The sequence below is a fragment of the Camelina sativa genome, chromosome 11 (assembly GCF_000633955.1).
Source record: "Camelina sativa cultivar DH55 chromosome 11, Cs, whole genome shotgun sequence".
In the NCBI taxonomy this organism is placed as follows: domain Eukaryota; kingdom Viridiplantae; phylum Streptophyta; class Magnoliopsida; order Brassicales; family Brassicaceae; genus Camelina; species Camelina sativa.
This window is the reverse complement of record NC_025695.1, coordinates 28,373,045-28,386,819: the sequence shown is the minus strand read 5'-3', so window position 1 is coordinate 28,386,819 and position 13,775 is coordinate 28,373,045. Positions and strand designations below refer to the sequence as shown.

The 13,775-nt window shown below is 35.4% G+C and overlaps 4 protein-coding genes and 1 long non-coding RNA gene across 6 annotated transcripts in view; 3 read left to right on the top strand and 2 right to left on the bottom strand.

The window, feature by feature from the left end:
* LOC104728439 (probable xyloglucan galactosyltransferase GT20) overlaps positions 1–1,122 on the top strand; it is a 1,691-nt gene extending 569 nt beyond the window's left edge. Inside the window, exon 2 of the mRNA XM_010447414.1 lies at positions 17–1,122. Coding sequence (XP_010445716.1) covers positions 17–1,053 — 1,037 coding nt within the window. The 3' untranslated portion in view covers positions 1,054–1,122. The remainder of the gene's footprint in view (positions 1–16) is intronic.
* On the bottom strand, positions 3,384–5,344 carry LOC104724493. 2 transcript variants are annotated; one of them, XR_002033937.1, is made up of 5 exons: positions 4,980–5,344; positions 4,834–4,883; positions 4,217–4,308; positions 3,821–4,055; positions 3,384–3,616 (listed from the first exon to the last, which is right to left on the bottom strand). It is a non-coding gene; the product is annotated as an uncharacterized LOC104724493 (long non-coding RNA). The 2 variants fall into 2 exon arrangements; XR_002033938.1 differs by lacking the exon at positions 3,384–3,616 and having other exon boundaries at positions 3,813–3,904; positions 3,993–4,055; positions 4,980–5,342.
* Positions 8,339–9,970, top strand: LOC104728438 (probable xyloglucan galactosyltransferase GT20). Its single transcript, XM_010447413.1, has 2 exons — positions 8,339–8,399; positions 8,673–9,970. The coding sequence occupies exons 1-2, from the start codon at positions 8,339–8,341 to the stop codon at positions 9,968–9,970; spliced, it is 1,359 nt and encodes a 452-aa protein (XP_010445715.1).
* On the top strand, positions 10,310–11,802 carry LOC104724492 (glutathione S-transferase T1). Its single transcript, XM_010442985.2, has 7 exons — positions 10,310–10,465; positions 10,573–10,646; positions 10,748–10,808; positions 10,903–10,956; positions 11,041–11,120; positions 11,205–11,410; positions 11,502–11,802. The coding sequence occupies exons 1-7, from the start codon at positions 10,401–10,403 to the stop codon at positions 11,694–11,696; spliced, it is 735 nt and encodes a 244-aa protein (XP_010441287.1). The 5' UTR covers positions 10,310–10,400; the 3' UTR covers positions 11,697–11,802.
* Positions 11,881–13,761, bottom strand: LOC104724491 (F-box/LRR-repeat protein At5g35995-like). The gene is made up of 3 exons (XM_010442984.2): positions 12,753–13,761; positions 12,526–12,666; positions 11,881–12,441 (listed from the first exon to the last, which is right to left on the bottom strand). Exons 1-3 carry the CDS (start codon positions 13,632–13,634, stop codon positions 12,091–12,093), a joined length of 1,374 nt encoding a protein of 457 aa, XP_010441286.1. The 5' UTR covers positions 13,635–13,761; the 3' UTR covers positions 11,881–12,090.

Here is a 13,775-nt window from a genome sequence, read left to right as displayed (position 1 = left end):
TTTGAGACGATTCCAGTAGTCCCAAACGCCGTGTTTTCGTGTAGTGGGTTTAGAACACACATGTATTCTCTTCAGCCTATCTTACACTCTAGGGTTTTGAAGCATCCTTGTAGGGTTTACAACGAAACCCAAGCTAAGCTCTTTTATGTTCCATACTATGGCGGTTACGATGTTTTGAGATGGCATTATAGGAATGTTTCTGACGATGTTAAAGATCGGTTGGGGATCGAGGCTTTAAAATGGCTTGAATCAAAGGAATCATGGAGGAGAAACGCTGGTAAAGATCATGTGTTTGTTCTAGGAAAAATTACTTGGGATTTTAGGAGAGATAAGGTCCCTTGGGGCTCAAAGTTCCTTGAGCTACAAGAAATGCAAAACCCTACCAAGCTACTCATCGAAAGACAACCATGGCAGGTCAACGACATCGCCATTCCTCACCCGACCTATTTCCATCCGCAAACAGATGACGATATCATCAGCTGGCAGATCAAGATCGCAAGTAAACCTCGCCGGAATCTAGTAAGCTTCGCAGGAGGTGCAAGACCTGGTAACCCGGATAACATCCGATCAACTCTAATCGAGCAATGCGTGTCTTCAAGTTCCAACCAATGTTGGTTCTTGAACTGTACAAACCGAAGCTGCATGAATCCGAAGAATGTTCTTGATTTGTTTCAAGATTCGGAGTTTTGTCTGCAGCCGCCTGGAGATAGCGCAACTAGGAGATCGGTGTTCGACTCACTAATCTCCGGTTGCATTCCGGTGGTTTTTACTCCGTACACGGCTTATTACCAGTACGCGTGGCATCTTCCTGAGGATCATCGGAGATACTCAGTGTATATAAGCGAACAAGATGTGAAGGAAAAGAGAGTACATGTGGTGGAGATAGTGAAGGCAAAAACTCTAAGTGAGAAAGAGGAAATGAGAAGTTACATTGTTCATCAGCTTTTGCCTGGTTTGGTCTATGGAGACTCTAACGCTAAGATTAAAAAGTTCCGAGATGCTTTTGATATTACTTTTGATAGTTTACTTGAAAAAATCAAACAATCAAAATAAATGTGTGCACAATACATACAATTGAATAAGCAATGGTGAATCGTTCGATCATCATCTGATCTGAATCCATATATTCTTTATTCACATCTTCTATATTGACGTTCATCGATCATTTTTTTCCCCCTCAAATATTGCAACATCAATATATATGCTAGCATTTGCTAAGCAGCCAAAAATTGGTAAAATAAACCCCGCTTGTAGAGCCAGGGCCGGACCGAATATATTTGCTGCCTAAAGCAAAAACTCCCATAAACAAACTGAAATAAAATTAAAATTGGCAAACTGCATGATGCCCTCAAGTACTAAGCATATACTTCACCACTGTACTAAAAGAATTTTCTTGCTAAATGATGCCCTCAAACTGTTAATATATTTTTGATGCCTAAAGCATCTGCTTGTTGGGCTTTAGCCCCGGGCCGGCTCTGTGTAGAGCAATACTCGCCTAGTCAAAATGTAGAATGAAATATATTTTGTTTTGTCAACTACCATTATCTGTACATACATTTTTTTAAACATTTATAAAATAAATCTTGAAATTAGCACTTATTTACAAGGATACCATTGGTATTAATAATTAATTTAATAAACAAATTAACTCTACTTATATTCAATTTTTTTTATAAAAACTAAGTGTTTTAAAAGGTAACAAATAAATGTATACAAATTTTATTTGAGTAATACTTGGGTTCACCCCTAGGGGTGAACCTCTTCATTCACCCTCTTATAAATTAAGGAAATAAAATCTGTATACATTTTTTATAAAATTAGAAACTTAAACCGCTCTTTTATAAACCAAACCGATATATAATTTCGTTGTAATTGTAAAATATAAACCCTAATCATCTCATTTGTAAACCCAAACCATCTCATTTGTAAACCCAAACCATCTCATTTGTAAACCCAAACCATCTCATTTGTAAACCCAAACCATCTCATTTGTAAACCCAAACCATCTCATTTGTAAACCCAAACCATCTCATTTGTAAACCCAAACCATCTCATTTGTAAACCCAAACCATCTCATTTGTAAACCCAAACCATCTCATTTGTAAACCCAAACCATCTCATTTGTAAACCCAAACCATCTCATTTGTAAACCCAAACCATCTCATTTGTAAACCCAAACCATCTCATTTGTAAACCCAAACCATCTCATTTGTAAACCCAAACCATCTCATTTGTAAACCCAAACCATCTCATTTGTAAACCCAAACCATCTCATTTGTAAACCCAAACCATCTCATTTGTAAACCCAAACCATCTCATTTGTAAACCCAAACCATCTCATTTGTAAACCCAAACCATCTCATTTGTAAACCCAAACCATCTCATTTGTAAACCCAAACCATCTCATTTGTAAACCCAAACCATCTCATTTGTAAACCCAAACCATCTCATTTGTAAACCCAAACCATCTCATTTGTAAACCCAAACCATCTCATTTGTAAACCCAAACCATCTCATTTGTAAACCCAAACCATCTCATTTGTAAACCCAAACCATCTCATTTGTAAACCCAAACCATCTCATTTGTAAACCCAAACCATCTCATTTGTAAACCCAAACCATCTCATTTGTAAACCCAAACCATCTCATTTGTAAACCCAAACCATCTCATTTGTAAACCCAAACCAACATATAATTTCGTTTTAATTATAAAATCTAAACCCTAATTCTCATTTATAAACCCAAACCGATATATTACCTCGTTTAATTGTAAAATCTAATCCAAGATAAGATTTAAATTTCTTTAAATAAAAGTATACAGAATTTGTTTCCATAATTAGTTTTGCTTTTTAATTTAATTTTGATTTTTTTTTTAGATAAAATATTAGATAGAGCATTCTGATTGGTTGAGAGGGAATGTGGTGAATACAGAGGTTCACTAGAAAAATTGTTCTGTATAGTTACGATTTAATTTGTAGGTATTACATATTATTCGTAGCAAAAAAATATTTGTTACTATTTTGCTACAAATTTAATTAGTAATTATTTGGTCGTAGCAAATTTCACCCCGGTCACTAATTGTGGTAATTTGCTACCAATTAGATACTAGTTAATTAGTAGCAAATAACTACTATTTGTGACTTATGTCTGTCGCAATTTGCTACAAAAAGTAACGAACAAAAATGTAACAAATAGATACAACCTGCTACTAGCTTTTTATGTAACAAATTTATGATTATGGTTGAATTGTATTTATACAAATTATTTATATTTTTAGTAATTATTTTTAAATTAGGAATAATGTTTTACTTTTGGAATGAAATAATTTTAAACTAAAAATACTATATTTATTATTATGAAACCATCATTTAAAAAAAACTGTATTACAAAATAAAATTAAAAACATAATTAAAAATAAGTAGATGAACACACTATCCTTCCTCTTTGATAATTGATACTCACTATCACTCCAACCCCCAAAGCAAATTACAAGCATGAGTTTAATAAACTAAGTCCAGTTGCATCCACTATAGGAAACTGTAATCTCTTTAGAATAGTCAAACCAATTTTCATACATCTAATCCTCGCCAATAGAGGAGCTCAACCAATTATCCACCTTGAAGCAAGATTTGAATCATCCTCGTGANTCTCAATGAAATGACCTCTGTCAGATCCAAAAGCCATAGACTGATCCTAAAGACCTCCCATAACCCGAATAATCATACCTGAATCATATAACGAAGTTAAATAAAACAAATCAATATTCATATAGTGGATATCACTTATGTCTAATCTCACAACTAAACAAAGCNATCCATACCTGAGTTGTAAACTAGCAACACAATCTTGTGATATGCCCAACTTCCATTGACTCTCTTGATTCCTTCATAGCCTTGTACAGCAGCTGAGATACACTTGTCAAAATAACTCATTAACAAATATGAAATCCATTAAACATGTTAACATAACAAAAACTTCATAAGCTAAACCACCTAGAGACTAAACAGTCACACAGTTTCTTCCATGAACCTGTCCGTGAAATCCGTGATTCAAACCTGAAACAAAAATTTCAACAACCAGTTAGCAAATTCAAGATTCGAGAATCAAAGAATCTGTGACTTTGAAGAAGATCTAAAAACGAGAGGTTTTCTTGGTGAAGATCAATCTCAGAACCAGAATATAAATTATAGTCAAACGCCTTAAGGCTTAAGCTTACCTGCTAGACCATCATCTCAATGAAATGACCTCTGTCAGATCCAAAAGCCATAGACTGATCCTAAAGACCTCCCATAACCCGAATAATCATACCTGAATCATATAACGAAGTTAAATAAAACAAATCAATATTCATATAGTGGATATCACTTATGTCTAATCTCACAACTAAACAAAGCCTCAAGATGCTATCATATCATGTCTAAAATTACAAACTTAAGTAAACCGAGCTATCTTCATGTGCTATTAATGTAGGTTTTTTCTGTAGTGTGTTATTGGCCCGTAAGGAACTGAGAATCAGAAAACAAAAAGGTGAAAATTAGAAGTTATGAATTAAAAAAAATTAGACTGTCACACACAAGCAAAAGTTGTTCCCTTTCAATGATAATACAACCAAAAAATTCATTCATGTGATCGAGAACTGAATCAAAGAAGAAGCTTTTTTTATTTTCCAATTGCTTATTTCATATCTTTTACAAAGGATTTAGAAGACGATGCAAGCTCTTTTCTTAAATCAACATCCATGCTATTTTCATAGATAAATTTAACAAACCAACCATTTTTAATCAAACTGCAGGAAAATAAAATTCAGATTTTTAAGAGTTTAAAGGAGAGAACCTGTCAACAATCAGAACTCTGCTAAAGCTCAGAAACCCAATAGACTCTTCCTGTTGCATATCACAAAATTAAGTCTCTGATTCACACTGTAAGCAATCACAAAACCCTAAATTGGGATAATTTGGGGATTAAAAAAAAGATTGAACCTTTGAGGGAGATGGGTCGAGAGAAGAATCATCAAGGTTATTGAACAGTTTCTTCATCTGATCCATAAAAACCAGTCGGAAAAATAACAAAATCGATAACTACGATGGCGAATTGAAGCTGAACGCCTTTGTACTTAAGTGAACCCTTCCCAATGTTCCTAGATCTGGTCGGTGAAGCCCACAAATCTTAGGAGAGAGAGCAAGAGGCAATGCAACGAGATCGAAGAGGAGAGGAGATGAAAGGCTTACAAAGAGAGAAGAGGAGAATAAAGAAAGCTATAAATGAGAAGGGGATATCGAGAGACCAAAAGTTGTTTTTTCTCAGATTTTTTAGGATGAGATTCATGAGAATGGGATGTTTTTTTTTTTTTTTGCTCAACAACTTTCTATTAACCCAACAAGTTACAACCAAATCATAACACATTAATTTTCACCTCTAAAGACTTATACCAAATGCAATGGTTGATCAAGTACAACCGTTGGATCCAACCTAATCGAGAACCATTGCATTTTTTAACCACAACGAGATAGACAACAAACCATAACTCGGAGTGAAGTCATCTCTTAAACCACCTAAATTAACCTAATGACACGAAAACAAATACTAACACATAGAAGACCAAAAACTAAACTGAGAAAAAATCAAATCCCAGCTATGAGAACCTCATGATCGATATGAAGAACTTGTCCCAATAGCTTCAACACCCAAAGGCGCATCATCAGAAGAGCTTGGTCTCTCAGGCTTTCATTGTTCCGGTCTTGAACCTAAAAACGGACAATAAATCCGACTGACCCGACCAAGAGTCATGTAGCTAAACTGGCGAAATAGATGCTTCTCCGAACTAACCATTTAATAACCAGAATGATAATCTTCTAAAGATTAAAATTGGAGCACAGGATAGCAAATCATCACCTCACAGTGCAAGATCGAAGAGCTATATCACTTCCGCCATGTTTCGAGGCACACACCTTGGCCGGACTGAAAACTAAACGACGTCGCTCCTTACTTCTTGACACCACCGTGGCTGGAATGAGAGGTAAGATCTGAAGAACCCAAACCCGACCGTTGAAGCTCGTCAAAGAGTAGCTTCATCCCTCATTGCTCACCGAAGCCAACAAACCGCCAGAGACAAAACAGCAAGCAAAGCCGCCAACCCAGATCCGCCAGATCTGGCCATAGAATCGACGCTATTTGCCAACGTCGCACCAGAGCCTTCACCAGCAACCACCACCAGACGGAACTTCACTTCACGCGCCAAGATAACACCGGAACCACCACCGTCGAGAGGCACCCAACCAACGCGAAAGGAAGATAAGGAGCGGGAATAGACAGCAAACGAGACTACAAAGAGGAAAAAAAAAAGTAATGGGATGTTTTGTACTTAGGTTTACAATTTAAGTTCAAAAGTAAAATATTTTGGCTAAGTGTGGCCGTCTTTGTTATTTATATTATTTTATAAATTATTTACTACAATTAGTGACAATTTTTCCTGTGTGTACTAGAGTTACAACATATTTTGTCCCTAAATTTATAGCAAATTTGCTACAAATTTATCCTGGTATCTATTTGTCATTATTTAACTACGAAAAGTAACTAATTTGCAACAAAATCTATTAATTCGTAGCTAATTCGTAACTTTTTGTAATTAATTTTTTCATAGAAAAAAACAGTAACTATATAATCAAATTTTTGTAGTGGTTCACCCCTAAGTATTTTTCATTTTATTTTGCTTATTTTATAAGGATGTGAGTGAAGACCTATTGTTCTTTAAAAATTTGAAAAACTGATTTGATAAAAAGTGATTTTTGGTCTCACATACTATATTTTCTTTCACGGGTTTCGTATGATGAGTTTTTGCGGATTAAAAATCTTTGAATATATTGCATGATCTGCCTAGCATGGCGGGTTTGGACTATAGAACCAACACTAAAATTATTAGTTTATTTCATATACTATAGATCTGTAGTCATAATTTGGAAAATTAAATTATAAATTATTTAATATATGAATTACAAAATATTACACATACTACAACACATTCTTAATATTCCAAAAAAAAATTGTATACACATAAAAATATACACTAACATACCATATATGCATATACCTCTATTTAATTATAGAAAACAAAATTAAGTTTTTTAAAATTTTATATTCTATCTAGTAATAAATTTAATGTAATTAGGTTATTTTTTCACAAAAAATATAATTTGGTTATAAATTGTATAAAACGTAAGAAGAAAAACATTCTAAATAAAATTATAAATCAATTAGATAAAATTTAATTAATTGAGAATTTGAAAACTAAATAAATTAAAAATTATAATTTAAAATAAAATAATTTATAATTTAGTCATGCGGTATACCGCGGGTGAAAATCTAGTTATTTTTAAATTTATAAACAAAATCCGAAATAAAAGTTATACAATGGGCTTATTCAGAAATGTGAGACATATCAGTATACAATATCACGATTAAAATAAACGTCTAACCTCTTCTATAAAGGATAATAAACATTTAACGTTTTCAGTTTTTTAATTTATAAAGTAAAATAATAGACTATTCTATGTAATGAAATATTATTTAGGAGGAATGTATAGGGAAATAAATAATATATGGGAATCAAGATAAATGCTTTTTTAGTAATATTTTTATAAATAAGTGGGGTTATTGGTTTGAGATTTAAATAGATTTTTAAAGATTTTAAACGTTATGTAGAATTTGTTGTTATTAGATCAAAGATTTTGTTAAACTATGTTAAAGTTTAATGTTATTAGTTTGTGATTTCTAAAAAGTCATTTAAAATCTTAATAAATTTAGGTTATTGGATTCAGACTTTTAAAATCATTAAAAGTTTTGTGTTATTCAATTAAAACAAAAGAATCTAGAATTGTTAATAAGTTCAATTATTATGTTATTGGTTCATGATTTTAGATACTTTCTTTACAAAATAAAGTCATGGAAAGTATCACAAAAATACAGGGATTGTTTGGAGGACTTTACAAGATTTTTGAAAACTAATCAACAAAACTCTCTAGCAATGTTTAACAATCTTTCACTAATTCACTTTTAATGATTTTGTTGAAGTCTTCAAAAATCTTTATAAATTAGAATCCAATATTTTGATTACCTAACATGTATATAATTCCAAAATTTGGGTATTTAAAATCTAAATTTATATTCAAATGCATGATGAGTTGTAACTTGTAAATGGATTTATTAAGAAATATATCTTGTTTTTAAAAAAAAAATAGTACACACGTAAGAATCGCTTAAGGAAAAAAATCATAAAATTAACTTCCCAAACCACAAAATCTATAATATGCTAAGCGAAGAAAATAAGACTGAGCAGAAGAACATGACTATCTTGGTCTCAAAGAGAAAGCCAACAACACCCAAGAAGAGAGATGGTCATCCTCGTATCTTCTTCTTCTCTCACAATCTTTGTTTTATCTTCTGCAAATCCATTCTCTATCGAATTTTTCTCACGATTTCTCTGTTCTTTGCTCTTTATCTTTGGTTATCATCGACCTTCATCATCTCCTCAAGGAAACTCAACGATCCGAGTGTTGTTCTTAAGAAATATGGAGAAATTATTTCTCAAAAGAATGATACATTTGTCAGAGCGATTGTTTCGGGTGAAGATAGAAAGCGTTAGGGTGTGAATACTAAGTCTGTTCTTGATCATAAAGCCAAGAACGAATCGGAGGACGAACAATACAAATACATCAAACCTAAGAGTGAAGGAGAAGGCTACGCGTTAAGGGCAGTGATTAAGTACATTCATGTACAGAGATCTTGGTTGTCGACCAGGAAAAAAGGCGGATCTTGTGAAGGGAAAGGAGTTTATGTTTATGATTTACCGTCTAAATTCAACCGAGATTTATTGGTTGACTGCATAGATATGGTCCCTTGGACTAACATGTGTAAGTTTTTCAAGAATGAAGGTTTTGGAGAAGCAATTGAGAATCTTGGTCAAGGTTGGTTTAGGACACATCAGTATGCTCTTGAACCGATCTTCCACTCTAGGGTTTTGAAGCATCCTTGTAGGGTTTACAACGAAACACAAGCTAAGATCTTTTATGTCCCTTTTTATGGCGGTTTCGATGTATTGAGATGGCATTTCAAGAATAATGTTTCTGATGTTGTGAAGGACCGGTTGGGGATCGAGGTTTTGAAATGGCTTGAGTCGAAGGAATCTTGGAAAAGAAATGCCGGAAAAGATCATGTGTTTGTCCTCGGCAAGATTTCTTGGGATTTTAGAAGAAGTAAACTTCCTTGGGGCTCAAGGTTCCTCGAGTTACAAGGAATGAAAAACCCTACAAAGCTTCTCATCGAAAGACATCCATGGGAAGTCAACGACATCGCAATCCCGCATCCGACCTATTTCCACCCTAAAACAAACTATGATATCGCTAGCTGGCAGGTCAAGATGATGAACAAACCTCGAAGGAATGTAGTAAGTTTTGCCGGAGGTGCAAGACCCGGTGATCCTCATAGCATCCGGTCAACGCTAATCGAACAATGCACAACACTTGCTGACCAATGCCGATTCTTAAACTGTTCTAACGGAAGTTGTGACAAGCCTGAAAATGTCATAGAACTATTCCAGGACTCGGAGTTCTGTCTACAACCGTCAGGAGATAGTCCAACGAGAAAATCGGTGTTCGATTCACTAATCTCCGGTTGCATTCCGGTGATCTTTAATCCATACACAGCTTATTATCAGTACGCGTGGCACTTACCGGAGGATCATAGGAAATACTCAGTGTATATAAGCCAAGAAGATGTGAATAAAAAGAGAGTAAACGTGGTAAAGAAGTTGATGGCAAAGACTCTAAGTGAGAAAGAGGAAATGAGAAGTTACATTATTCATCAGCTTTTGCCTGGTTTGGTCTATGGAGACTCTAATGCTAAGTTCCATAGGTTTCGAGATGCTTTTGATATTACTTTCGATAGTTTACTTGAAAAAATCAACAGGTTGGTCTAAGTTTTTTTTTTTGTAATGTTTGCTCCCATTGATTATTATCATAATGTTTTGTTTATTTTTGATAGTTAAAAATACGATAAATGTGATTACCATTATGATTTGTTTATTTGATAGAAACAAAATGCGATAAACGTTTTGGTATAATCCATATAATGCATTTGTTTCAAATAATTTAAAAAAATATTTTGATCTCAAGTACTGTTCTGGTTCAGGACAGGTTATTAATAACCGGTTTAGCTTTGACCAGCCGGTTAAGCTATGATCAGAACGGAGGGAAAAAACGGCACGATGTTTTTACTCTATTTTGTAGAAACAGCAAAGCTTCTGTGAGATCACTTCTCTTCTTCCTCAGATTAGATTCACCATTATCATCAGTGTGTTCTGAAACTTTCCGATCCACAAAATCAGAAGAAGAAGAGAAGAAGAAGATATGATGCTCAAAGTGTATGCGGATCGGATGTCACAGCCATCTCGTGCTGTCATCATATTCTGCAAGTAAAAACTCCTTCTTCTTCCTTGTTAATTCGCGATTCAGCCATTTTTTTTTGTTTTTGTTTGTTCTCTTATACAATTGATGATGAGCTACTCTTTGCTTTTTAAAGGGTTAATGGAATCCAATTCGATGAGAATTTGATTATCTTATCGAAACGTCAGCAATTAACCCCTGAATTCAAAGGTTCGTATCAATAATGAACAAAAAGGTTGAAGCTTGATTTGGTTTTGGTCTTTTACACAGTTAGATTTGATCTTAAAGTTTGTGTCTTTGTTGTCTCTCAGATATTAACCCAATGGGGAAAGTTCCAGCTATTGTTGATGGTAGACTTAAGCTCTTTGAGAGGTTCTTACCCAAAAATTGTGGATTCTTGCTTCCTTTGTATCGAGAAATCAACCATTTGTTTTATGAATCTTAACAGTTTGTTCTTTTTTCGCAGTCACGCTATCTTGATATATCTTTCCTCAGCATTCCCAAGTGTAGTTGATCACTGGTACGTTTCGACTTTGTTTGCTTGGTACATGTTCTTGATGCATTGGAAAGTGTAATCATTTTACTTTGATATTTACTTTTCTAGGTACCCGAATGATCTTTCCAAAAGAGCCAAGATCCACTCAGTTTTGGATTGGCATCACACCAGTTTACGCCCTGGTGCAGGTATTACACGTTGTATTCATATCGATATGGATGTGAAGAAGTTATAGCGTGATTTTGATTATGGTTACTATTCTACTGTTTCAGCTGGATATGTTCTGAACAGTGTACTAGCTCCAGCACTTGGTCTTCCTCTGAATCCGAAAGCAGCTGCTGATGCTGAGAAGTTACTAACTAAGTCTCTGTCCACTCTAGAGACTTTTTGGCTTAAGGGCAATGCCAAGTTCTTGCTCGGAAGCAACCAACCATCTATAGCTGATCTGAGCCTTGTGTGTGAACTGACGCAGCTGCAGGTACACAAACAAACAAACATATTGTCGAGCAACAATTTGCTTCCTAATCTCTGTTTTGGCTTTTGATTGTAGAATATATGCAATTTTGTAGGTTTTGGATGACAAAGATCGTATTAGATTGCTAAGCCCTCATAAGAAAGTGGAACAATGGATTGAGAATACAAGAAAGGCGACGATGCCTCACTTTGATGAGGTCCATGAGGTCCTTTTCAAAGCCAAAGATAGAATTCTGAAGCAGCGAGAGATGGGAACCGTATCTAAACCGGGTCTTCAATCTAAGATGTAGCAACAAAACTTAAGCAAAAACAGTTTCAGGGGTCAATGGTTCATTGAGCCATTGTAAGAAAATCAAAGAACGTAATAAAATCACACTTTGTCATGGTTTTCTTATACTATTTGCGGCTCAAATTGGTTTTTACCTACCTGAGCATTTTGAACCTCTTCCCGGATAGGTAGAGATGAAACATATATTTGGTGCTTCACATCATGAAGGTTTTTCAGAAGAGGGTGTTACATTAATCATGGAGCAAGATTCACCAAACAAAAAGTTACGCATAATTTCTAACTAACAACAACCAATGTTTAGCTTGGTTTTATTTAGTCTCTTCCACATTACCATCACACCAGTTGTCAGCCACAAAACCACAACAAGGAAGGGACAAAGCAGAGCGAGAGAGAAATCAGAAGAATTGGATGTTGCACATTGACGAAGCTCTATCAAGAGTCCTAAGATTGGCGCGCAAGAACTCACTGTTGTTGTTGTTGCTGTCGTCTTCTTCGACACCAATTTTCACAGTTTCAAGATATTTCAATTTTCCCAAGAAATGCGCCATTTGTCTCACCTCTCTAAAACTACCTCCAAACCCTGAAATCTCTAGCACTTTAACTCGACATGTCGATAAACAACACATCCCCTTCACCTCATCACGAGGTCTTATATCTAAACAACGCTTATATAACACCTTTTTCTTAGGCTTGCTAGTGCAAACGCATGCGTTTCCACATCTATAAGTAACTTTGTGCAAAAGACCCTGAAAGCATAGTAAAACTATTTGACATGTATAAATGTGCAAAAAAATATTGTGTGTGCTAATTTGCCAAAAGCTTTGATATACCTTTATAGCTAGAGTTTGTAGATTTGGAGATTTCAAAAGCAGACGAGGCAATGCATGCCAACCGTTTTCCTTGTCGCTCACAATAGATAGATGAAGGAGTTTGTCGAAGACCGGCATGGTAAAACAGCAGTAGTAAAACGCCTGATTTATAATCACAATCAGAAACCAAGATATATAGATAGATGGTAAACAAGACAATGGTAACTAGCAAGACTGAGAGACCTCACCTCAAGAGAACCGGAGGAGAGTTGAAGGGTCTTGACATTTCTTATTGCAGCAACCAGATTTGTAACATCACCAAATTGACGTGTGGTAGGTAACTCCCACAACCGAAGATCCAGTCTAGCTTCAGCAAGCGAATCCAGATTACCAACATCAAAATCATCGGAGAGAAGAGCAGAATAGTCAAGAAACTCAAGATTAGGTGTCTTTATCTCAACATCGTCTTCATAAGGTTCTGTGTTATAAGGAAGGTGGAACAAAATCGTGAGTCGCTTGATAGATGCACTAACCACAGACCTCGTCCAAGTTGGCGGGTCATCACCATCACCAACATCACGTATGAATAGTTCCTCGAGCACAGGGGATCCAGAGATGAGCCAATTATACAGAGCTGGATCAGCACCAAGGGAAAGTGTCTTGAGCACTGGGAAAAACACTGTGCCCTCCTCAAGTGGAACATACCCTCGAAGACAAGTTAGATAACTAGATAGTGTGAGTTTAACCAATGTATTGCTCGAGGAGAAGATCCCTATATCCAGAGAATGACCATACGGGCATTGCAACTTTAGTTCCAAGCAGCCGCGTTGGAGGGCACTGCGAATCCAACGGTGAACACTAGATTGTTCATAGAGGCAGTTCAGAGTGAGTCTCTTGATGGGACAATTGCTAAGAAGCAGAGCCACTGTTTTCTCCATGAAATCAGAGAAGCCATCATTTCTCAGAGATGTTGAGTCTTCCAAATCAAACTTGTCTACAAAAAGGAACAGATTCCTCCACCTCTTGGACAGAACAGATGTGGAGACAACGAGTTTTGTCGGAAGCAAAGACAGGATTTTTTTGCCAAGAACTTCATCCGGCAAACTGCTGATGAAATCTCTAGACCCCATACGGCCTCAGTCTCGAATTGACTGACACTTTGCTTCCGCCTGCAAATCAAACACAAGTTAGGTTTAGTTTGGTCACTATACTCTTTTGATTCTGGAGTCAAGATCGACACAAACCTCTCGGTAAAGGAAAGCAGGATTTGT

Coding starts and splice junctions, on each gene's coding strand:
- LOC104724492 (XM_010442985.2), top strand. CDS start 10,401: ATGATGCTCAAAGTGTATGCGGATCGGATGTCACAGCCATCTCGTGCT. Junction 10,647..10,747: donor ATTAACCCCTGAATTCAAAG/GTTCGTATCAAT, acceptor GTTGTCTCTCAG/ATATTAACCCAATGGGGAAA. Junction 11,121..11,204: donor CAGTTTACGCCCTGGTGCAG/GTATTACACGTT, acceptor CTACTGTTTCAG/CTGGATATGTTCTGAACAGT.
- LOC104728438 (XM_010447413.1), top strand. CDS start 8,339: ATGACTATCTTGGTCTCAAAGAGAAAGCCAACAACACCCAAGAAGAGA. Junction 8,400..8,672: donor GAAGAGAGATGGTCATCCTC/GTATCTTCTTCT, acceptor TTGATCATAAAG/CCAAGAACGAATCGGAGGAC.
- LOC104724491 (XM_010442984.2), bottom strand. CDS start 13,634: ATGGGGTCTAGAGATTTCATCAGCAGTTTGCCGGATGAAGTTCTTGGC. Junction 12,667..12,752: donor TCTCCTCCGGTTCTCTTGAG/GTGAGGTCTCTC, acceptor ATTATAAATCAG/GCGTTTTACTACTGCTGTTT. Junction 12,442..12,525: donor TACAAACTCTAGCTATAAAG/GTATATCAAAGC, acceptor CTATGCTTTCAG/GGTCTTTTGCACAAAGTTAC.